This window comes from Lactuca serriola, chromosome 5 (genome assembly GCF_051521515.1).
Source record: "Lactuca serriola cultivar US96UC23 chromosome 5, Lser_US96UC23_V15, whole genome shotgun sequence".
In the NCBI taxonomy this organism is placed as follows: domain Eukaryota; kingdom Viridiplantae; phylum Streptophyta; class Magnoliopsida; order Asterales; family Asteraceae; genus Lactuca; species Lactuca serriola.
In genome coordinates, this window is record NC_136412.1 from 110,217,114 (window position 1) to 110,240,784 (window position 23,671).

General features: G+C 33.9%; 1 protein-coding gene across 2 annotated transcripts; it reads right to left on the reverse strand.

Moving 5' to 3' along the window:
* Positions 1-11,161: 11,161 nt before the first annotated feature.
* Positions 11,162-20,224, reverse strand: LOC145052865 (S-adenosyl-L-methionine-dependent methyltransferases superfamily protein). Of its 2 annotated transcripts, none has more exons than XM_079000779.1 (15): positions 19,937-20,224; positions 19,771-19,859; positions 18,568-18,634; positions 18,336-18,451; positions 17,643-17,709; positions 17,498-17,546; positions 17,167-17,252; positions 16,810-17,069; positions 16,428-16,483; positions 16,204-16,289; positions 15,863-15,955; positions 14,629-14,899; positions 13,538-14,016; positions 12,760-12,994; positions 11,162-11,653 (listed from the first exon to the last, which is right to left on the reverse strand). In XM_079000779.1, the coding sequence occupies exons 1-15, from the start codon at positions 20,141-20,143 to the stop codon at positions 11,436-11,438; spliced, it is 2,379 nt and encodes a 792-aa protein (XP_078856905.1). In that variant the 5' UTR covers positions 20,144-20,224; the 3' UTR covers positions 11,162-11,435. The 2 variants fall into 2 exon arrangements, with proteins under 2 accessions (XP_078856905.1, XP_078856906.1); XM_079000780.1 differs by lacking the exon at positions 19,937-20,224 and adding an exon at positions 19,527-19,669.
* Between the last annotated feature and the right edge of the window lie 3,447 nt (positions 20,225-23,671).

Genomic DNA, 23,671 nt, shown 5'->3' on the forward strand with positions numbered 1-23,671 from the left:
TATGTTGTGCATGTTTACAGAGTTGGAACCGGAAGGTTCCTAGAGTTAGAACCTGAGGGTTCACAGAGTTTGGGTGCACGGACCCATAGAGTTATAGCCTCGGGTGGCTAATATGTGTTTTATGTGTGGTATTTTGGGGAACTCACTAAGCTTCGTGCTTACAGTGTTAGTGTTGTTGTTTCAGGTACTAGCGATGACCGTGGGAAGGCGTCGGCTTGATCCGTACACACTCAGGGGACTTTTGATATATATTTATGTGATCTTGGGATTTGTATGTCACGAATTGGAATTTTAAACTTAACGTTTTATGAAATTAAATGCGAAATGTTTTTATATTTTGAAAAATTATTTTGAAAATTCACGGTGTTACAGTTACAATTCTTCTGATCATTCTTTCAAGCACATTGGTGTAACCAAGTGCTTCTGCGTAATTCGTAAAAATTTCTTCTCAATTGCTCCTTTAGAGCGATAGACAAAACCATACTTTGGATCAGAAGTAGGTTACGATTGGCATGTCTTGTTGGATTAGTGTCTAAGTCCATAACTATTTTGGTATGTACTTGACCCGATGGTACATGGTCCTTTTGGGTTGCCTTCACTAAAGCAACTTGATAGGATGAATTATGGAGAGAGAAGATTAATTATGATTTATTAATATATTATGAGAATAATATATTAAAGGAGAAATCATATTGTTTAATTAATATTAGTCAAGAATTAATTGATAATTAATTTTGTGGCTAAAAGAGATTAATTAAACTTAAGGGACTGGAACTGTAATTATAAGATAATTGCATTTGGGCTATGGATTACCTTGGAATAATAGGTTGGACGAATTCTATGGAGAAACTCATTAGAAATCGTCCAAGAGATATTCTAAAAGAGTCCATGGGCTGCTTAGGGCTTAAGTAGTCAGATTAGGGTTTCCTAGTTGAAAACCCTAATAGCCTACATGTATATATAGTACCCTTAAGCCCCAAAAACGTGGCTAAGAGTTCCACTAGGGTTTCTGGACGTTTTGGGCAGCCTCATCTCTCCTTACTCTTCATCCTCTTGCTCTTGGTGTTTGTGAGCCATTAGAGGAGTGACACTTGTGACTCTAAGCTTTCTAAAGCCATTATAAGGAGGATTTGAGATTGTTATTGCTACATAACAATCAAAGGTAATTCTCTAAACCCTAATTTCAGTTTATAATATGTTAGATCTAAGATTGTAAGTCTTGGATACATTGCATGTACAATAGAGAAACATAGATCCAAGCATTAGGGTTTGCATGAGCACATAGGATGTTCTTAAGGCTATAACCCATCAGTGGTATCAGAGCCTTGATTGGTTTCTGTTGTATGTGATGCTATGTTGAATTATTAACTGAAAATCGAATTTTGGCCTTCAGTTCGAACTGACTCGGCGATTCTGCCCTACTCGACGAGTTCCAATGTGTGACTCGGCGAGTCGGAGCGTCAGACAGAGGGAATTTTGGATTTTATTGCTGTTTTGCTTAAGGATAATTAAAATATTCGTTTTAAACTTATAAAATATGATTTTTAATGTTTCTAAAAGATTATCCTTGCCAAAACACAAGATAATTACCAATTGATTAGATAATAACTTCCTTATATGATTAAAGATTGATTATTTGTATTAATTGGGTAACTTATCTTGCAAGAAATTGAAATTAGGTCAAATATAGATAATGACAAAATTAATTGTTTAATTTCTATTATTTGTTATTTGATCCTTGTGTTATGAAAAAGTTTCATTTGTACCCATGTAAGTTTTATGGTTTAAATTTGAACTTAAAGGTTTTGTTTTGAAATTTTAATAGTTGAAACACAATGTTTTGAAATGTTTCAAAACTTGCCCTCAACTTTTGGAATTTAAATGTTGATTAAAAGTTTAATTTAGAAATGTTAAATTCTAAAACCCTAGTATTGTTTTGAAAAGTTCAAATCACACCCTTATGGTTTTATTAATTAATTAAAGTGTATAATTATTAAATTTGACCACCTAGTATTTTAAAAGTGTAAAATACACCCTATACTATATATAACATTAAAAGTCTAATATATATGTATGAGTAAAAGTCAGTCTTACCGTTAGTAGACCTCATTCACGAAGTTGGTCTATAAGGGGTGTTTAAGGAAATTGCCTATAAAATGGCGATTGAATGGGTATCCACTCTTACCCACCGCACTCTTGACTAGTGGAGGGTCGTTAGCCGAACGGGTAGGATAGGATAGAAACCTTCCATTATAAGTATAATGAAGTACAAAAGTAACTAAATGCTTTTACAAATTCCCAATCTTAGTTACTTTAGGCAAAAGTGAACATGAAATTACACTTTGTGCCCTTGCAAAGACGTTAGTGGAGCGTGTGTGGTTAACCGGCACACTAAATGGTTCTAAGAAAAGGTAGCAAAGGGTGACTCAATGTTTGTCATAGTTCGGTGGAGCATGTGTGGTTAACCGGCACATCGAATAGGTGACTGTAACATGTAGGGGCACCATGTAAGTCTGCATGGTTATTCACACCCGCTTTGTGATCCTCGGTTTCCCAGTCACAAACTAGAGGGGCATATCGAGATTTAAACATGCCATTGAAAAGTTCAATGAATCTCAAAAGATCTAGGAATTTTCAATAGATTTAAAACTTAAATTTCTTTTTCGGTTTTCATGGTGGAAATTAGTGAATCGTCATTCACTTACCTTCAAATATTCTGCAACTGGATTACAGCATCCTTTTTCTAGGTTGTAGAGTATTGTGTTGGGTCCTAGCCTTAATATCTCATTTAGGTGATTTATTAAGGACTCAATCAATCAACTAACTTGAATTTAATTTTTATCCCGTTTTGTAGATGTCAAAGTATGACAACTATGGTCTTCCCAAATCCCGTGGAACAAGTTTTTCACATGAAGATGATATTCCACGATTCGATTGAGGAACACGAGATCATGCTTCACTTCCTCCACCTCCTCCTATCATTCTCCCTAACCCACAAGTTCAAAAGATTGAAAAGTTCAAACTCACTCAAGCCCTTTTGGCAAGTAAACATGAAGAAGGAAAGTCAGTGTGTGCACACATCCTAGAGATGAAGTCACACATTGATAGGTTAAGAATGTTGGGATCTGTTGTCTGTGAGGAGCTGGCTGTTGACTGGGTTCTTCAGTCACTTCCTGACTCATATAATGAGTTCGTAAGAGAGTACTATATGATAAACCATGACGTAACCCTCATTGATCTCACATATATGCTTATTGCTGCTGAATCAGCAATGATTTGGCGCACTGGAAAATCAAAGTTGATTGGTGGATCTGCCTTCCAGACCTCTATCGATATAGGCAATGGGAAAGGCATGCCATGATCGAAAAGTTTGATCATAAGAGAAAGGCAAAGTCAGAAGTAGTTCCATGTGCTGTTCCAAAAGAGTCAATTTGCTTTTATTGCCAAGAGAAGAGGCATTGGATACGAAGCTACCCTATTTACCTAAGAGATCTAAGAGATGGGAGATTCAAAACGTATGGCTTTACTTTAGGTAAATTCCATTAACTAACTCTTGTAAGTTCCTATTCTAGATTCTTAATACATGATGTGATAAGATTGCATTTCGATGTTTTGTAGGATCAAAGAAAAGAAAGGAAGCTTAAGGGAAGAAGTGAGCGGAATCTAATCGTGAAGAAATGGATTTCGATCGCATTACTTGAAGATTAGAATCTTGAGCTACTACTTAGAATTAGAATAGATTGCTAAGAAATATGTATTGACATAGTTTTTTCAATGAATTGCATTGTAAGGACAAATTTTTCCGCAATAAAATAGATTTTGATTTTATATTTATCCTTGCAATGGCGTGTATAAAAAATTGATGTTTGAATGTTTCTGTTATTAGCAATAATGGATTTGTTTCTTAATTATGTTATTTGTGGAAATATCAAGAATTTACCAAATAGGGAAAGTTTCTCATCGCCCAAGTTTCAATTGGATAGAAACTTGGAATCATACAACTTGGTTGCATGATGAATCAGAAATTTTATATTTGGAAATTAGACTAATTCATTGACAAAGTGTCAAGTGAAGGACTAGGAGATCGAGTACACAAGGTTGTGTGTTGATCAAGTCCACCACAAGAGTAACAAAGATATTCATCATGATTTACTTAGGTTAAGTAAATATGATTATACTTATGAGATTAAGTGTAATTCTCAGTTGATTGAAAGAGTTTCATTCAATAGCAGAACGAATAAGAAGAATCAAATAGGCAGAAAGATAAATGTTTCTCTATTCTAAGAAGAAGGGAGAGTACCTTTTATTATGTTTTATGATAGGTCTTAATGATTAAGAACCATATCTCAATTGATCCTCTAAGTGAGTCTTAGTTCAATTGTATGTCTGAGAAGAGGAATCAAGAATTGAAGAAATGGTTAAATCAAGAAGTCAATCATACTTCGTTCCAAAACAAGTCTTAGAGTTAAGATTGTGACATTGAGTGACAAGTCTTAAGAAGGTTTATAACATTCATCAAATGTGGAATTTGAAAAAGTTTTCTTATTTTTTGAAATTGGAAAGTTGTGATGTCTTGGATAAGACAAAGACCAACTAGAACCAATTTTGTGAAGTGTTTTGTCTTAATAAAAGCTACACTAACTCTTGAATATTTGTTTGTCAAGAAATGTTTATTGACAAGAGAATCTTATATGTCAAGGAGTCAGTCGGAGTCTTAATGGTCTTGAAAGGTTTCAAGAACTAATCAAGAATAAACTTTATCAATCATCACTAGCACACGAATTGAGGTTTAAAACCTATCATGTTGACACTATCTTGTTTCTGTGTCGTTCCAATTGAGTTAATTATGCATGTGAGTTCTATGAGTTCTCATTTGAATGCATAAAAGGCAAGGACCTTGATCAATGAAAAGTACATTTATAAGAAAGGATGAGTTGCTTAACTACTTGGAAGACATGGTGGGCACTCATGTTACCATAAGGCATGAAATCAAGATTAAGAAAGTTCGGTCCATAAGAGTTTGGATTTGTCGCAAACTTTGGTTTTGGGCAAATTCGCATGGATAGGAACACATACACCATTAAAATCTAAGTGTCATAAGATTCCCTCCTTCATGAAAATGACTGTGAGGAAATGCTTTCACTAAGAGAGATTTTAAGAAGATAGTGATTGTGCAATTGTATTCTCGAATTCGATTATGGTTACGGTATCCCTTTCCATAATTCGAATTGTGAGATTTGGCAATTAGTCTGAATTGTTTAGACACACATATGAGTTATCTAAGGCAAAGGTGTATAAGTTTAAGAAGCTTAGATAAAGGATTATCATGACAAAGCTAGTGGGAGCATAAGTGTTATGCTTATTTGATAATAATCATCATGATAGTGGGAGCATAAATGTTGTGCTTGTATGATTATTAAAACAAGTATTGCAAGTTAGCAATATTAATTATAGAAAACAAGAGTTATACTTTGCAAAGTCGTAAGGGTTGAATAGTTGTTTTGCTATAATTAAGGGAGAGAATATTATGCTTCATTTCAAATATAAAGGCTTAGGTTGTGGAATGTTAATAAATTTAGTCAAGGATACATAGTGTTATGGCATTGTTCGAATTGTGAGAACGTGACACATTAAATATTATGGCAGAAGATTGATAAAGTATCATATCTTTATGTAAGACATTATGCATCGTATCCCATACGTTTCGAGTATAGGATTGATTGCTAGTGCTATTATATTTGACCATTCTAAAATTTTCCAAATGTCTAGCGCATTTAGAGGGAAAAAGAACTAGAATCGGTTTTGACTAAAATAATTAAACAACTATCAAAGGACGATCCAAAGCTCGCTGAGGATTGGTTGCTTATGAGTAGTTGGAAGTATGGTATTGGATGGACCATATCGACATTATTATGAATAGATAAGATTCTATTAAGAATAAGTTGTCGTATGGAAAAATATGGAAATGTTTTCATATTGGGAGTTGGATATTAAGAATCTATGTCTAGATTAGAAACTTTTATGCAAGAAGGATGTTCAAAGGAATGTACTTTGAATGAGAGACATCATATCTATAGAATTGCTTCTGATAGATAATGGCCAAGTCTTGATGATTTTGAGCTATGAATTTACGAAAGGATCATTGCATAAAATGTTAGAATCTAGCATATTCTATAAGTGGCAAGAATTTGATATTCTTATACTTATGATAAGGATTGAGAGTTGTGAAATGAGTATGATTGGAAATGTGTTCATTTGATCTATTTCACAAAGTAAGGACCGTAGGTAAACATTGTGTGCATGCTAAGAGCATAGGACAATTGTTGTTATAATTCAAGTAAGAAGTTGATTACCCGAAACAACAAATAATGAGTAATCAATATGGTGATTAAATAAAATATTTTATTTATACCCAGAGTTTGGGGCCATATGGGATTAGTATTATTCTTGTGTTTCACTTTGCATGTTTTGACTTCCTGAATAATTAAATTGATTCAGAACAATCAAATTATTCGAACGGACCACAGTCGTTCATATGTTGGAAGTAGGTATGAATGAAGACTATCGTGAATTGGTGTGTGGATTGTCTAAAGTGTATTAGACATAAGCAAATGTTTGCTGCAACATTCATGAGTGCTTTTGAATATGATTTGAGCATTGGATTAAACCCTCGCTCACTTGGATCACTTCATGGATTTTATCACGAGTGATTGGTTAGACGATAACATCTTATATTCTTGAAACCGAGATGTGTGAGTTGTATCTTGCGAGTCGGTTACACATTGATAATATGTAAACACACCAGTAACTTGGTGTCATAAAACATATTGTTGTGTGTGATTCGGTGAGTGAGTACAAGCAAGCATTGAATCAAAGTTTATCCGTTCCTTTAATCCAAAGTAGGATGAAAGCGATATCTTTGGGCCCCTCGATGATTTAGTGATGACACCCTAAGTGTTTGGCCAAGCTGGGACTAATTTGATGTGTTCAATTGTAGTCTGTTGTCAGTCGTCATAAATCGGAAATCGAGAAACAACACATAGATAGAGAGAATGATTTAAATCCATGTCTCAGTCTATACGATATCTAGAATGGAGGAATATATGATCCCTTATCTAAAGGACACGTTTCTGATAGGATCAGAGTTGACAACGGCTTTTGAAAGCTACGATTGCAGATCAGGATCTGAAGTCATACGCAGAATAGTTATTAGACTTATCCAAGTGGGAGACTGTTGAATTAGTGTCTAAGTCCATAACTATTTTGGTATGTACTTGACCCGATGGTGCATGGTCCTTTTAGGTTACCTTCACCAAAGCAACTTGATAGGATGAATTATGGAGAGAGAAGATTAATTATGATTTATTAATATATTATGAGAATAATATATTAAAGGAGAAACCATATTGTTTAATTAATATTAGTCAAGAATTAATTGATAATTAATTTTGTGGCTAAAAGAGATTAATTAAACTTAAGGGACTGGAACTGTAATTATAAGATAATTGCATTTGGGCTATGGATTACCTTGGAATAATAGGTTGGACGAATTCTATGGAGAAACCCATTAGAAATCGTCCAAGGGATATTCTAAAAGAGTCCATGGGCTGCTTAGGGCTTAAGTAGTCAGATTAGGGTTTCCTAGTTGAAAACCCTAATAGCCTACATGTATATATAGTACCCTTAAGCCCCAAAAACGTGGCTAAGAGTTCCACTAGGGTTTCTAGACATTTTGGGCAGCCTCCTCTCTCCTTATTCTTCATCCTCTTGCTCTTGGTATTTGTGAGCCATTAGAGGAGTGACACTTGTGACTCTAAGCTTTCTAAAGCGATTACAAGGAGGATTTGAGATTGTTATTGCTACATAACAATCAAAGGTAATTCTCTAAACCCTAATTTCAGTTTATAATATATTAGATCTAAGATTATAAGTCTTGGATACATTGCATGTACAATAGAGAAACCTAGATCCAAGCATTAGGGTTTGCATGAGCACATAGGATGTTCTTATAGCTATAACCCATCATGTCTTCTATTCCTTCTAAAGCAATGTTGTGAGATTGAGGCGGCGCACCTATTTTGAATAGGTGATGAAAACACAATCTCTCCCAAATTTACATGATGTAGTCTTTCAAAAAAATAGTTGGCGGCATAGAAGTCACTCATTGTGAGTTTGCTCTTGCTTCTCTTTGGAAGAAAGTGATTTGCAATCGTTAGGATTCCGTTTGGATTCATCACTACAAAGTCAGCATCATATATTATCACTTTTAGGTTGTTTCCTCAGATGATGTGATGATTGTGAAGATCAACTTTGTAAGATGGACGATTGATGATTTTCTTTTTGCAACCTTCAATTGTAGTGATCCTTTTTATTAACCATACTACTTTTCTCGGAAGTGCATTAGTTGCATGAAAGAAATTAAGCCTAGTTCTTTCCAATGTTATTTGATCTTCAATGTGTGCACTCATATTTAACCTTGGGATTCTTACGTAGTAGAGTGCATATGGAAAGATCAGAAGATCAAGTTGTTCCAAATCTGATGTGGGGAACTTGTAGGTTTGATATGGCACTCTCTATTGATCAAAAAACTAGGCTATAGGACTTTAAGGGGAAACTCCTAGAAGAGGAGTTGGGATCTCCCTGATTTGTTAATAGATAAGGCTTTCTTGGATAGCTTGTTCACAAACCAAACAAACCAATATTAGTAACATGAGGTTTATACTCATAATGCTCATATATAATTATTCACAAACCAAACAAAGCATAATAAAGAGTCAAGAATGTATCAACAATCATATCTTTTTTAGCCAATAATATCAACATAATTCATATTTTTTTACAAAATTAGCAACATACTAATGTATTTTACAAATATTAGTAACATGCTTATTTTTTTAACCAATAATAACAATATACTTATCTTTTTAATCAATAATAGAAAGATATGTATCTCTTTAACCAAAAATAGCAACATACTTTACTCACCAACTATGTTTCATTATGTTATTATGTTATTAGTTCTAAAGTTTTCAAAGATTGATTTTACTTTATTAGTTACCGATTTAAGATTTTTCCAAAATTATATTGTCTGTTTAAATTTGTTAGAAACCAAACTTTCTTTATATTTAAAACACCCGAAATATTTGTTGTATTTTAAATTTTTAGTGAACCCAAAGAAGAAATTTTTTTTTTTTTTTTTGATTTGCTAATAATCGCATGGGTATTCTACTAGAAAATAATAACAATATACTTATCTCTTCAACCAAGAATAGGAAGAATGTTGTCTTTTTATTCAATAATAGTGACATATTTATCTTTTTTGACAAATATGGTAACATGCATATCTATGTTTGAGGCTATAAAAGAAAGTAGAATCGGTTGATTGTTTTTTCATCGGTCAACCCAACCAAAAGACGTATAAAACACTAGTTTTGTACAAATTTGTAATATTGCTTATATTTATACAATTTGCATCCTAAAGTGTAGGGTTTATTGGGGGGGGGGGGGGGGGGGGGTATGGGCACACTAATTAAAAAAATGGTATATCTACACTAATAAACAAATGTCAACTTCTTATTGAATTTAACACATGTCATTTTCTAGGAATTATAGAATTATTTTTTTTCCACTTGTTATTTTTTGGGTTTTTTTATTTTTATTCTAATTTCACTTACTAAATGTCATCTTGTATGAATTAATTTTACTAATATACTAATTAATATATATTAATGTTAGATAGTAAAATTACATTTGTGAATTCTTGTATTTTAGGTTTAAAACAAAAATGAAAAGATGTTCTTTAAAATACATATTTGAACTTTAGTAAAAGAAAATATTGTAGATTTTGAAATCAAAACTCATAAATAAATAACAAGTTAAATTCCTAAAGTTGATTTTTTTTATTATTATTATTGAGGTTTGAATCGAAACCTGCAAGTGACAATCATGAAACCAAACATCTTTAATGATAATTTGTAAACAAAATCTTCTTGTTTTTCTTTTATGATATTTTTTTTAAAACAATGATATATATATATATATATATATATATATATATATATATATATATATTAACTCGTTTCTCTACAGGCCATATTGACAAACGTCGACTTGTATCTATTAATATTGGAGATGCAAACGGGGGCAGAGATTGGCGGGGACTGCAATGCTCGTCCCCATACCTGAACTCCAATCCGCACACCCATCCTTACCCCCTCCCCGACTGATTCGAGTAAAAAACTAATTGTCATATACGGTGAACCCGATGGATACTCGTTTACTAAATAAAGTCCAAAGAGAATAATCATCTTTTAATATATGAAACTACAAATAAACATCATTTAATCTGATGCCATGAACAAACAAAATAATGCTCCATTAGAAGTGTAGCCAAAGTTTACACAACCACTAAACAATTCATAAAAAATTATACAGCCAATACAGACTTCGATTATACACATTCAAACACAATTATACAACCAGTACAGGCTTTGCATATACACAATGAGAAATAACCATTCATTTAGACATACACTCAAATGAAATATTGTAAAGAGACATGAATAAGTAATTAGATTATAAATTTTTATATTTATACATTTGGATAATATATAATGCATTTTGTTTGAATCATATAAATTAAATGTATATAATGCTAGTTGTTTTACTTTAAGAATTAAAAAATAGCTACTCAATCAAGCAATATGTCGATTTTTAAAGGCTTTTAGCTATGTTTATCGCTCATGGATGGGTGTTGGTGAATTCTTACAAATTCACGGGTCTTTGTGGTTGCTTTGTTGTTAAATTTATTAATGTTTAAGTATTTTCTTAAGACTAGGCTGTTGTACCATTATGTGTTAACATGGTAGCTTGAATTCATCATAAGTTGTATGAATTCCATGAGTGTTAGCTGCACATATTTTGTCTCTTCTTAAAAGGTCATTATGATCAAGTAATGACTTTTGATGAATTATTTTATTAGTTATAAAATATTTAATGTTTACATCTTGATATTTAAATAATTTTTTATTCAACTTAGTACATAGGTCTCACCTGTAACGTATAATGTTATATATAAAAGAAGAAAATTGTGATTTCACATCCATACAACATCAAATTACTAACGGCATTAAACTTGAGGACCGTCTGTGCAATACACAGATAAAAAGAAGCAATTATGACAGTTGAAGTAAAAAAGATAGTTTTAAGGACAGGATCCGTAACTTTGGTCTTTCGCCATACCACACGGCAGATTTATATCACCTATATGAAACAAAGTAATATTTCTGGTGAAACAATCAAAATGTTGTGCTTCTGCTTTTTGCATTTCACTCGTTGAAATAAATAGCTTTAAAATGTTTAGCTTAATAGCATTACCAACATAATCGATCCTGATCCTACATTTTTTTAGTTCAACTTCAACTTTAACTTCAACTTCAACCAACTGTTGCAGTTTCCTTGGCTTTTATTGCATCTTCAGCCAAAGATTCCTTTTGGGTCTCGGACCGAATCAATAACCTTTCCAACAATTCCTGACAGTCTACAGCTGTCACCATCACTGATAAACTCGACCGTCCTTTCCAACAACCAATCACAATTGTCGACTTATCCACTTTAGGCCGATCCAATGCGCCTTCCCCTTCATTTTCGTTATCTGCCATGCAAAAAAAACAAAGCTAAAAGCAAGAAATAGCAACGTACTTTCATTTATTTCTATTATATCGCTCTTATTAATTATACTATAACTTTGTGCTTTTAACTTCCTTTTCATAGTAGGTACTTTTGACAATCTATACCCAAACCTAATATAGCCGTTAAGAATTGCTTTGTATTTGGATAATTGGGTAGATTTTTCTCACTACAATGTTTATCATAGCATCATTCCTTCATGATTTTTTTAAAAGCATTTTTTTCCTATTCGAAAAAATCTAATCAATTATAGCAATTTGCTTTCACTTTTTTTTCTTATTATGATAATGTACTTTGAAAGATCTACATTCTACCCAATACAGACAGCAATGAGAATTGCTTTGTAATTGGATGGCATTGCTATAATTGGGTGGACTTTTCAAACTACAATGTTTGTTATAGCATCAGCCATCATTACTTCATGCATTTATTTTACGACGCTGTATTCCCATTTTTTTATTAAGACATTGTACTTGGAAAAAACTTTAATTAACTATAACACTGTACTTTTACTTTTTTTCCTTATTAGTATGTTGTACTTTGAATATACTACCCAACTGAAAATTGCTTTGTGTTCGGATGACAATGGTTTAATTGGGTAGATTTTTTACAGTACAATGTTGTAATCAGATTTAACCAAAAATAAACAGCAAGGACTGAGTATTAAGGCATGCAACATGAGAGCAACTTTGGGAAAAGTTAGAATTTAACAAGAAAAGTGTTCTTTCCCTGACTTTCTGTAACAAGTCATATATATACCTTTATCTGCGTTAAGTCAAAAAGGTACACTCAAGTTTCATTATTACTTAATTATTTAATAGGGACAAAACTTGATTCAGTACCTTATATGGGTATTTCTTTTTGACTTAATGCAGATAGAACAGCTTAACCACAAAAATCAAGAAATGAGGCGTTCTCCATTAACTTTTATTTTTCCAAACTTGCATTGGCTCATCTTTTTCCTTCCAATTTCCCTTGTGTGCCAGTCATTTTTGTAAAATGTTTTTCATACCCATTAAATAATAAATACATTAAGTAAAAAAAGAAAAAAAAAACATTCGAAGAACAAACCTTTGTTGAGGACCACCACACAACAGCCCAAAGCAAGGGCTGCAACTTTTTCACGAAATCGATCATCGACAATATCAGGGAATTTGATAGATTTGTATTGCAGTAAATGCTTGAAATCTACAGCAGGTGAAGAAGTTATCTGTTTGGTCATGTGTGGAAGAAGCAATGGCAGCCCTTCTGAAGATATTCTGAATACACAAGGTGAGGAAGTGCCTTCTCTTGATGTTTGCCTTTCCTGAATAAAAAGCCCAAAAATCAATTTTTTGTCATGTGTTTGTTTACACATCTTTTGTTTGCTCTGTGTGTGTGTGTGTGTGTGTATATATATATATATATATATATATATATATATATATATATATAACTGGTTTTATATACATGCATATGCATACATAAACATATATATAAGGGTATTTTGGTCTTTTAATAGAAAAATGAAGAATCAAATTACTAAATTCCTTCCATCCTCTCCTAGGAAAAAAAGGATCTCCCATCAAAAAAGGAATTTGAAGGATTCAGTCCGTCCCATTTGGCAATGATATCAAACACACCATACCATACATAGTGTGGAATGGAATCTCGAATTTCAGTTACATTGGAATCTGCAAACAGGCTGTAGCGAGACCGGAACCAAGGCTGATGTCAATGTTCCAATAATTGCAATTTTTTGTATCCCCCAAAAAGGCCCTAAAAAGTTTGTCTAGTCCAATCCAATCCCGTGTAACAAATTACAAGAGCAGTCTATGTTGAGTTTAAAAAAGGAGAAAAACCAACTTACAAACATCTTCAAACCAATTGAAGTTATCTTGAGTTGCTCGCCAGCTAAGAAATTGAGTTCAACAACATTCTTGACGGATTCGGATACATAGTAAATTCTCTTCACGTGATTTGTATCACTATTTCGTGTGATAAGCCGATGAGTAAACGAAAAGGATTCATGAATTCCGTAAAATTCCTTGATATTAGTGAGAATAGCATCATCTTTAAAGAAAACAACAGGGTCAACCCCAAACCACTTGCCTTGAATTTGCAATTTTCTCTTGTCATTAGCCTTTTCTGCACGAGATTTTGGGTCATTTAGGGTTTCAGTTTTCTCAGGCTCGGTTCCTTTAAGTTTTTTGCATGGGTTAGTCGCTTCATCGGATTCTTCATTTTTCACATCGACATCCATTGCCTTGATATCTTCTGATTGTTTGGTTTTTTCATCACTATCAGATTGAGGCTGCCGGGAATGTTTGCTTGATTTTGTCTGTATCACTGCACATGATGGAATGGAACAAGTTGTTACGTTCTATTATCATGTTTTGTTAGCTTAAAGGAGTATAATTAATGATTCTATTTCTATGTATGATTAGAAATTTCAATGAAATTATATTTCATAAAACTTACATATAACATATATTTAAATTTCATTTGACGTATCTTATTTATTATATATGTATTTTGGAATTTGGATGGTCAAAAAGCTTATTTATCACTTTAAAATATTATTTACAAAATTAAATAAACAAACAAATAAGATATTGAAGACCATGACATTTAGAAATATGAATAAAAAAACATTGATTACTTTTTTAATAAGAAAAAGAAAATATAAACTAAAGTTTTGAACTTCTTTAAGAGCATTGGTGCTGCTAAAGATGATTGATGTAAAGAATAATAATAATAATAATAATAATAATAATAATAATAATAATTTATTATTATAAAATATCACTCCTTTTCATCAAGGTATAGAAAAATAAAACCCCTCCCACATGGGATGAAAAACCAAAGGAACCACTAGAAAACAAACATGAGGTTTTGATTCCATTCCATTCCAACTTGGATTATTAAATGTTGGAAAGTGAAGGGATTATAGAAAATGACCTGGCAAAGGAGATATTTTGTGCAAAACAGCAATAAAAAAGGCTCCACTGTTCTGGTCATGAGGGGCAATGCGCATGCAACGCTCTAAAGGAAGAGATGAAACTTCGGTCACCAAAACATCATCATTATCATTATTATTATTATCCCCATTTTCATCCGCTGATGTGTCAACATGGGGTTGGCCAGAAGGAAACATGCTAGGAACAATCCCAGATCTTCCATATTTGCATGCATCTTTATGAGAACCTAACCACGTGCCTTTGTCTCGAACCTGCATTTCCATTTCAATAAAAAACAAATTCAAAAATGCCGATTCAAATCAGTAATAGCAACCTACATATACCTAAATAAAAGAAACAGACCAGAACAGGTTATACTGCCTGAATAGCCAAATATAATCACTAAATGAACGTTTAGCATGTTCAAAAAATCTTAAGCTCCCTTTGTGAAGATGGAAGAAAAATAAATAAATGAGAGCAAATTTAGTAAAAAGTAGAGACATAACGAGGATAGTTTCTTGGCCCTACTAAGTTAATTGAGTAAAAAAAACAGCAAATAAGAGTTATGTCGTCATGGTATCAAAAATTGGAACATTGTTTTACTGAATCTTACATATACCTGCTGCATCTATTTGTTTGCGTGAAAGAGCAGCATACAAACTTTGCTCTCGTCTACAATACGGACAATGTACTTTCCTTTCACCCATAATAGCAACATACTTATATTATTTTACCAATAATTGCAACATATATATAACCTAAAACTGCTAAAATGTTTACAAGTTTTGTTTTTCATATTGGTATTATTGGTAAAGAAATGCAGGCACATTGCTTTTATGAGCAAGTATTTTTCAGTTGGGTGTTCGTATGGGTAAGTAAATTGCTTGGTTGTAAAACAGAGTACGTTGTCTATACTGGTAAAAGGATTAAAGTAGGCTGCAACTGCCCTTTGTTTATGTACATAAAAGTTGTAACGATGGAAACTCAATCATTATTGAACAAGTTGGATCAACTGTAACCTCCAAACACTTGGTCATATCTTATTTTATAAATAAATTTTGGTGTATTTCATCAAATAAAGAAAAAAAAAGATGAGAAAACAATTAAAGGCCCTCCTACATTGCTTTAACTTACAGATTGAATTGTGAAATACCAAAGTTAGAAAATAAAAATTATATGCAAGTAGAAATCAGGTAAAGCTAAAAAAGTGGCAGTAAAACAAAGTGGAGATAAACCTTCCAACTCTTAAGGCCTGGTCTACGAACAAGCTGAGGGAGTTCCGAAGATACGTCAACAAGCTCAACAGAGCCTCCGCACTTTCTTAATATCTGAAATACACAAACCAATATGGATTTAGTGTCCATGTCCACTCACACTCATGGAAGAAAAGAAAAGAGAAGAGAAGAGGGTTGAGACTTGAGAACATGAATGAAGGCACATAGTAGATGTCAATAAATGAGACTATGAGAAGACCCCAACAACACAAAAGTTAATTTTTTCCCTTTTCTCTTATTATAAGCTTAATTTATAGCCTAATAACCTAAAAGGGTCTAAGAAACAAACTTGTTAAAAATACCTCAGACACTACGGCCTCATTTTCAACTGGATTCATAGAGCATGTTGAGTAAACCATTCTTCCACCAGTTTTAAGCAATGCCAAACCTGAAAAGATCAGGAGGAGAAAAAGATTTGTTACTATTCTTTTCTTGGAAAGAAAAAGAATTCAAATCCACTTACAACCCCATTATAACATATAAAGGTGTATATTATTTGTAACAATTATTAATAACTTTAACAAACCTCGCATGGCTATCTGAAGTTGTAGACAATGGACACCATTGGCCATCCCCACACTCCTGCATTTCACAAAGAAATACAAGGCAAGGCAATCAGATATCCTTTCATTAAATTTGTCACAATTCACAATCACATCAGACTGTTATATTCTCTTCTTAATCTCAGACACAATTGGCTTAATGAGTTGAACACTTAATCTCAACAGCTCCGTTTAATCTGGACATAAGCTTACCCTTCAAACTTAATGAATATTGTTAAAAAGTAAGGGTAAAACGGGGTATTTAGTCTTGTTGGTAACATTTTATCTGGAAACCGACATAATTACACATTTAGCCACTCTACACTACCAATACTCATGTGTATGAGGGGTAGAAAAGGCATTTACCATTTTCTCCAAATATCAGGGGCCTTACGGAGAGTACCATCTCCACTGCATGGAACATCACAGAGCACACGATCAAATAAAAGTTCAGTCATACTCATATCACCCAAATCAGAACCATTTGTGGTATTATTCTTTTTCCAGCGACAACTCGGGAAATGTTGGGCTTCATGATTCGTCACAGCCAAGTTAGAAGTGCACATTCTCTTTGTTTGGTGAATAAGAAGATTGCATCGTTGTACATCCACATCATTTGCTATAACCTAATGAATCCATCAAAAATCACAATCATACCCTTTTCCATATACAAACAAACAAACAAACAAAAATTGAACATGAAATTGAAGAGAGAAATATAACCATTCCATTAGGTAATGCTCCCACTTCTGATTCCTGGTGTATCATTTCAAGTAATTGAAAAGTTTTTGAACCCGGAGCAGCACACACTGCACAAAATCAATCAATTATTTAGTTCTAATAAAAAACAAATAAAACTACAACGCTATAATTATTATGATACATACTATATGTACAATGACGTAATAGAACAAAATGAAAACTTTTCTTCCATTCAGTACTATTTCAAAAGCATACATACGTATAATATAACAAGTTTGTTTATACATGCATATGTGATACTTTTTTGGAGAAAAAGTAGACTCTTGCACTAGTTTCAAGGACAATAACATACTGTCAAGAACAAAATGGTCTCGGTGTACGTCCAGGAACAATGGAGGTACCTGTGTGAGTGCAAATCAATATTAGATTACAAAAACTGCACAGCATCATATTGCACTAACAAAAGTTAGATTATTATAGAATCAAAGTTTGTGCACCATGCTAACAGCCTCCTGTCTTGTAATGTTTCCAATTTCATTTTCTTGCTTTAAGAACTCATGAAACCTGAAAGGTTGATTCAGAAAACATGGAATGGTAAGAAAATATGAAAACTTATTGAAACCCAAATAAGATTATAATAATAAATCTATCCTACGATTATATGATAATGTAAAAGGACATTAGAAGGGCATAAATATAAATGGGTGATATTGCAATTTCTCATTCCATTCCAAGATTTTTTTTAAAAAAACGGCCTGAGATCAAGTCCAATGTCAAAACACTAAAACGGTGATTTTTAGTGGCCATGTATATTGGCCTAGATATTTGTTTGTGAAGCTTATCCCACACACTAAATTGGTGATTTTTAGAGGTTGGTAGGAATGAAATAGCCAATCTTTTTTGGTCTCTACGATGGTATTTTAGTGTTCCATGGGAGTTGGTCTAAGGCATAACAATTAGCAAAATGGAGGGCATCAAAATAATGGTCCATTCTGATATTCCATCAAGCAAAACAAACAGCTTTTGTTCATTCATACCAAACACTACATAAGGATCTGCACAAACTAAGGTAAAGCAATGCTGCAGTAACTGTTAATTTAATCGTGTCAACGTTTTATTTCACTTTCACTCATCTCCGATACACAATATTGACAAGTTGAGAACAATAACTACATTTATTACTCAATCACCTCTCAAGATTCTTGTTCTTTCTCAGCTGCATCCTTGAAAAACTTGACATCCAAGCAAAATTATTGGGATACCAAGGCAATGGTTTTATGCCCTCTGCTTCATTCCCATCTGTACCCTGACAGATTTTTATAAAGTGATGCAAACTATTCAAAAAACAACTATTTCCTCAAGAGTAAAAAATCAAAATTACATGCTTTTGTAAAGGTAATAATATAGCAAACTGAAATGCACCTCTGCCAGAAGAGCTTTCATAAACTCATCTTCCAGCTGTGACCTAAGATCTGTACAGAACTGGCTACTGCAAAATTTTATAAGAGATGTTATAAGTAGAAATCATCAAGATGATTGTAGTCTCATAAAAAACACAAAGGGACTTAGGGGGGTTATAGTGTATGGCTTAAGGAGGGAAGTAGAATTCTTTAGTTAGCTTTCCACACCAAGGTCAACAATTTGAGAAAAAGAATACCAATTGTAAGATTATACTCTCTTCAATTATATAATGTCTACATGTACTTCTTATATTGGATGGAGTACAGATATCATTTATGCTTTTGAATCATTATTTGGTATGTATGACAAATCATTTTATAGCCGATTAATAGCCCTTACAACTACGGTTGTCAATCCATACAAAATACACGAAACGAATTTGAAATTTGAACTCATGTCTACTGTAAAAAACACGATGTCACTGTATGGTGTCCTTGTTCTTTGTTTCCATTAAGTGATGTGTTGATGAAGTACTCTGTCCAGATTCGGGTGTATATATATATATATATATATATATATATATATATATATATATATATATATATATATTCGTGTCCACATTAAGTCCATTAACGTAAAAACAAACAACACCACGATGTCTACCATAGTACCATGCCCATTGGCATTCACTTTCAGTATACTTAATTTCAACCTTGTTTTAGTTTTTATTTTGCACAATCCAAAAACATATTGACATGGTGATAGATTATTTGTTATCTATTACTACCTTCCCATGAAAATTTCATACTCCTGATTTCCATCTATGTCCCAGACAACTCAACCTCTTGGGGAGAGGACATCTGACCATACCACTAGGCCTTTGGTAAATAAATATATCTAACAGTGAGTTTGTAATACAATAACCAATTACCAATACCATGAAATAGCAAGTAGTTGCACTCCCAAAACCCCCACTATACCTGCATCCATCTAGTAGCAGCTATTGCAGTTTCAATTAGAATGCCCATAGCAGCAATGCCAATAGGATGCAGTTTCAACGAAAATGATCTCTAATTTTTGGCCCTCTAATGGAGAAAACTTGTCATTGAAGCGATAACAAGTTCTTTTCAGCATACGACAGACATTATTCAATTGTACGTACAAAAGACTACTTCAGTAAAACAAAGACTATGAAATGAATACGAATCCAAAACACAAATTTACCTAGAATTGATCCTGAAAGCAGCAGGAAGTGGCTTCCTTAGACACTCGATGAAAGAGCCCCACTCCTCCGGACGCACCACCCCTTGCTCCTACAAAATTCATTTTTAGATGATGCAACATGCACTGAAGAATCCACTACCTTGTATTATAACTAACGAATAAGTACCTTGTAGTACTCATCAAAAGCAGCGTTCTCAATAGCAAATGGCTGCCAGTGAGTGGGTTTGTTAGTGTTGTTTCCATTGGAATCGTTTTCGTTGTTGTTGCTTCCATCGGCTTCTTGAGAATCAGATTTCTTGGTTTTCCAGACATTTTCTCTGCCATCACGAAAATGCTTTCTTTGAGTTCTTCTAGACCTCCCTCTGCCTCCCATTTCTTCCGACTAATTTCAAAAACACAGAAGAGGGAGGTTTCTCTTAAGCAAGGGGCAAGGGCATACGCGAAGCAAGGTGTTTGTGACTTTGTGACTTTATTATAGAGGCATGAGCATGATTTTAGGGCTGGAAATGGGCCTTCAACTGGGCCGGGCAATAAACTTTAAATTAACCGAATAGTCCATGTGGTTTAAGGTAATATGTTAGTTTTCTCCTTGACTTTTTATCATTCGGTTCATCGAGATGTGGTTTGCTTTTGTTTCGCGTTTATTCGGTATTAAACATAAAACGATTATACTATCTTAATGATAAGATTTTGTTCTTTTTCTATATATATATATATATATATATATATATATATATATATATATATATATATATATATATATAATTTCAAGTTCCCCTTTTGAATAATAGAGATTTGGACTTTATGATTTGGCCACATAATTTTCACCTCTTGGCACTTTTACTATCTTGCATTGATCGTTTTTTATTTTGGCCACATAATTTTCACTCCTTGGCACTTTTACTCCCTTGTATTGATCGGTGTGTTCCTACTAGCTTATTCATCATTCAATATTCTTCGACGTTGTTTCTTTTGTGTTCTTCTTCCATGTTCTTCCATTTTCTCCAGGTAATTGTTTATTTTTTTCATGTTCGTCGTTTAGGGTTTTGTCGATGTTTTCTACCTGTAAATTTTCTAATTTTGGTTCTTGGTGGTTATTTTTTTGTTGTTTGTGATAATCCTTTTCCTCTATATCGAAACTTACATTATGCCGAAGTTGTAACATCCGGAAAAAATTTGAGATAAAAATTCCATTTTTAATTCAACCAAAACATTAATTATCTTTAAGTCAACATTCAATATCTGCTTATTCAAATATGCAAAGTACTTTTATAAGAAAATAGTTATCATAGTACAATCCCAAAATCATCGTGATGTGAAAACATGGGTGGATGCGCTACGATCAAGTTGGGCTCTTCTCTTTCGAACCGGAAGTTCCTGAAACCATAATCATAAAAACCGTAAGCACAAAGCTTAGTGAGTTTCCCAAAATACCACATACCATACATACATACAGCCAAGCATATATGGGTGCTTGCAATCCCCTTTGGTCTATTTCAATCGGATATCGGGTCTATTTCACCCCTACCACTAACATACATATCAAACATATAATGGGCCCTGCCCAGCATCGAGCCCCGCTCGGTATACAAATCTGTCAATCATTAGGCCCCGCCCGGTATATATATACATATAAACACATAATCACACAAACACATGTGATAATCACAAAAATAATATCATATAGTACAGTCATCGGGCCCCGCCCGACATCAAGTCTTGCTCGTTAAGCATACTAACACATAACACATGCAAGAGTCACGAAGACATCTAGCATCCTAACATAATAAACCATGGGCCAGCATTGGTGCCTTCGACCCGCTAAACACAGTGAGGAGGTTCACATCAATCCGTTGATAATCAAATAACTGCTCGGACCGCCGAACCATTGTTACCCTTTTCTTACTTGTTCCATAACCAAGGCCCAACCCAAAACGCATAAAAAGCCCAAAACCCAAAATGGTAATCTAAAGCCCAAATCAAAAGCAACAAAAGCCCATTATGGCCTAATAACCTGACTGGGCCCCAAAACCATCATGGACCTACTTCTAAGAAAACCCTAAGTCCATCCATGGCCCAAAGTCCAAAGTCTAATGACCCAACAAGGCCCAAGTCTCAAAAAGCCCAAAATGGCAAATTGGGGAATACGGCTACGCCCCGCATACCAGAATGGTACGCTTAACATACTCACCCTCGAAGCACATAGTACAAGTCACTGATGCATAAAATCAACATTATGCTGAGTACTCCTTCAGGGTCCAAAAATCCAAAATAAGCTCTTAATGGTTAAGACAATGACTTCCAAACTTGGATATGACCCTAATGAGATGTATTAACATGTAAAGTTGGAAACTTCACTCCTTTACAAGGCTTAATGGGACCAAAACCTTAAAACAATTCAAAATAATCACCCAAACTCATGCATGTACCACAATAACTCATCAAGATGACATCTTTATGAACAAGGGACCTCCCAAAGGCCAAGATCCAACATTCTAAGCTCTTGGAGTAGCTCATTCTCACAAGGATGACTCTAAGGACCAAAAGAACCCCAAAATGCTCCAATAAGTTCCCTCTTCTTCTATGAACACCAAAAAGCATGAAATACCACCAAAGGCTCAAAAACCACTCAAAATGGGGCTAGGGTTTCAATTCTAGGGTTTAAAGGGATGGAGGCTGAATATAATAGGGTTTGGTTGTGAGTTAATGTGACAACCCGAAATTTTCCATTCAAATCAAACCACATCAATCCAATGGAAGTAGAGCAGTTTCAGTGAAAATTCAAACTTTTGGAATAAGTCTGGCAGTTTTAGGGTTTTACACCTAAGGAGTTATTAGGAGAGTGGGTGCACTAGGATTTTGTGCAACACTGTAATTCCATTACTCTAGGTCATTAGAATCTATTCCGAGAATAGAAATATTTTCTGCCAAAAATCTCTGGACTATAAATAGAATTCTGAACCAAATTGGTTCATTATTTGATTTCCATTTAGAGAAAAGCCAAATACTCTCTCACGGATCTTCGGGTTTTCATCCCATATTGTGAGTCTACTTCCCTAGATGTGTTTTAATACTTGTTATATGCTTAATAACATTATTTGCATGTCCAAAGTACAAGATCCGGGAGTTTACCGCCCAAGAACGTTCTTGGGGAGTAAACTCCAAAATCAAGCCTAAAGGCCACCTAGTCCCATTTCCGTGTTAGGCATCTAGCTAAGGACTTTATGTATGAGCATTAGAGGCTAGAAACAAATCAAAACCAAGTGGTTTGAGGAGTTTACGGCCAAGGAACCACCTCTTGGGCCGTAAACTCCAAGTAAAGGGCACAAATGAGTGCCTAGTGTTCCTTTTAGCCTTAGAACAAGAACCTAGAAGCCTTAAACTCATGATTTAGACCCACAAAACAATTAGAAACCAACTTTGGAAGGGAGTTTACGGCCAAGATGCTCCTTAGGCCGTAAACTCCAAGATTAAGTGCCAAAACCACTTCAAACTCTTCCTAAGGCTTAGTGTTCATTTTTGGCTAGTACCTTAATGTGTTTAGGACCTAGAAAAATCATGAAAAGCTCAAGTGTTGAAGAGTTTACGGCCAAGAGTATTTCTTGGGCCGTAAACTCCTTTAAAGGGGTCAAAGGACACCCTAGACACTTCCTTAGGCCAAGAGACTTTTAGGGCAAGTACCTAGATGAGTTTTGGGCTAGTTAAAATTCTTAGAACCTCATGTGTGAGGGAGTTTACGGCCCAAAGAGTTCTATGGCCGTAAACTCCATCAAATGGTTCCATTTAATGCCATAAACCTCCCTTGATCCAAGTATTGAAGCCTAGACTTGTTCCTAGAAATGTTAGAGACTTGAAAGGACAATAAGAACCCTCCCAAGGGAGTTTACGGCCGTAAACTCCA

What these genes read in the sequence shown, in the direction of transcription:
- LOC145052865 (XM_079000779.1), bottom strand. Translation starts at nt 20,143, where the DNA reads ATGGGAGGCAGAGGGAGGTCTAGAAGAACTCAAAGAAAGCATTTTCGT. An exon ending in ACTTCAGATAGCCATGCGAG is followed by an intron (nt 16,290 to 16,427) that starts GTTTGTTAAAGT and finishes TGATCTTTTCAG; the next exon opens with GTTTGGCATTGCTTAAAACT. An exon ending in TGTGGTGGTCCTCAACAAAG is followed by an intron (nt 11,654 to 12,759) that starts GTTTGTTCTTCG and finishes TTTGCATGGCAG; the next exon opens with ATAACGAAAATGAAGGGGAA.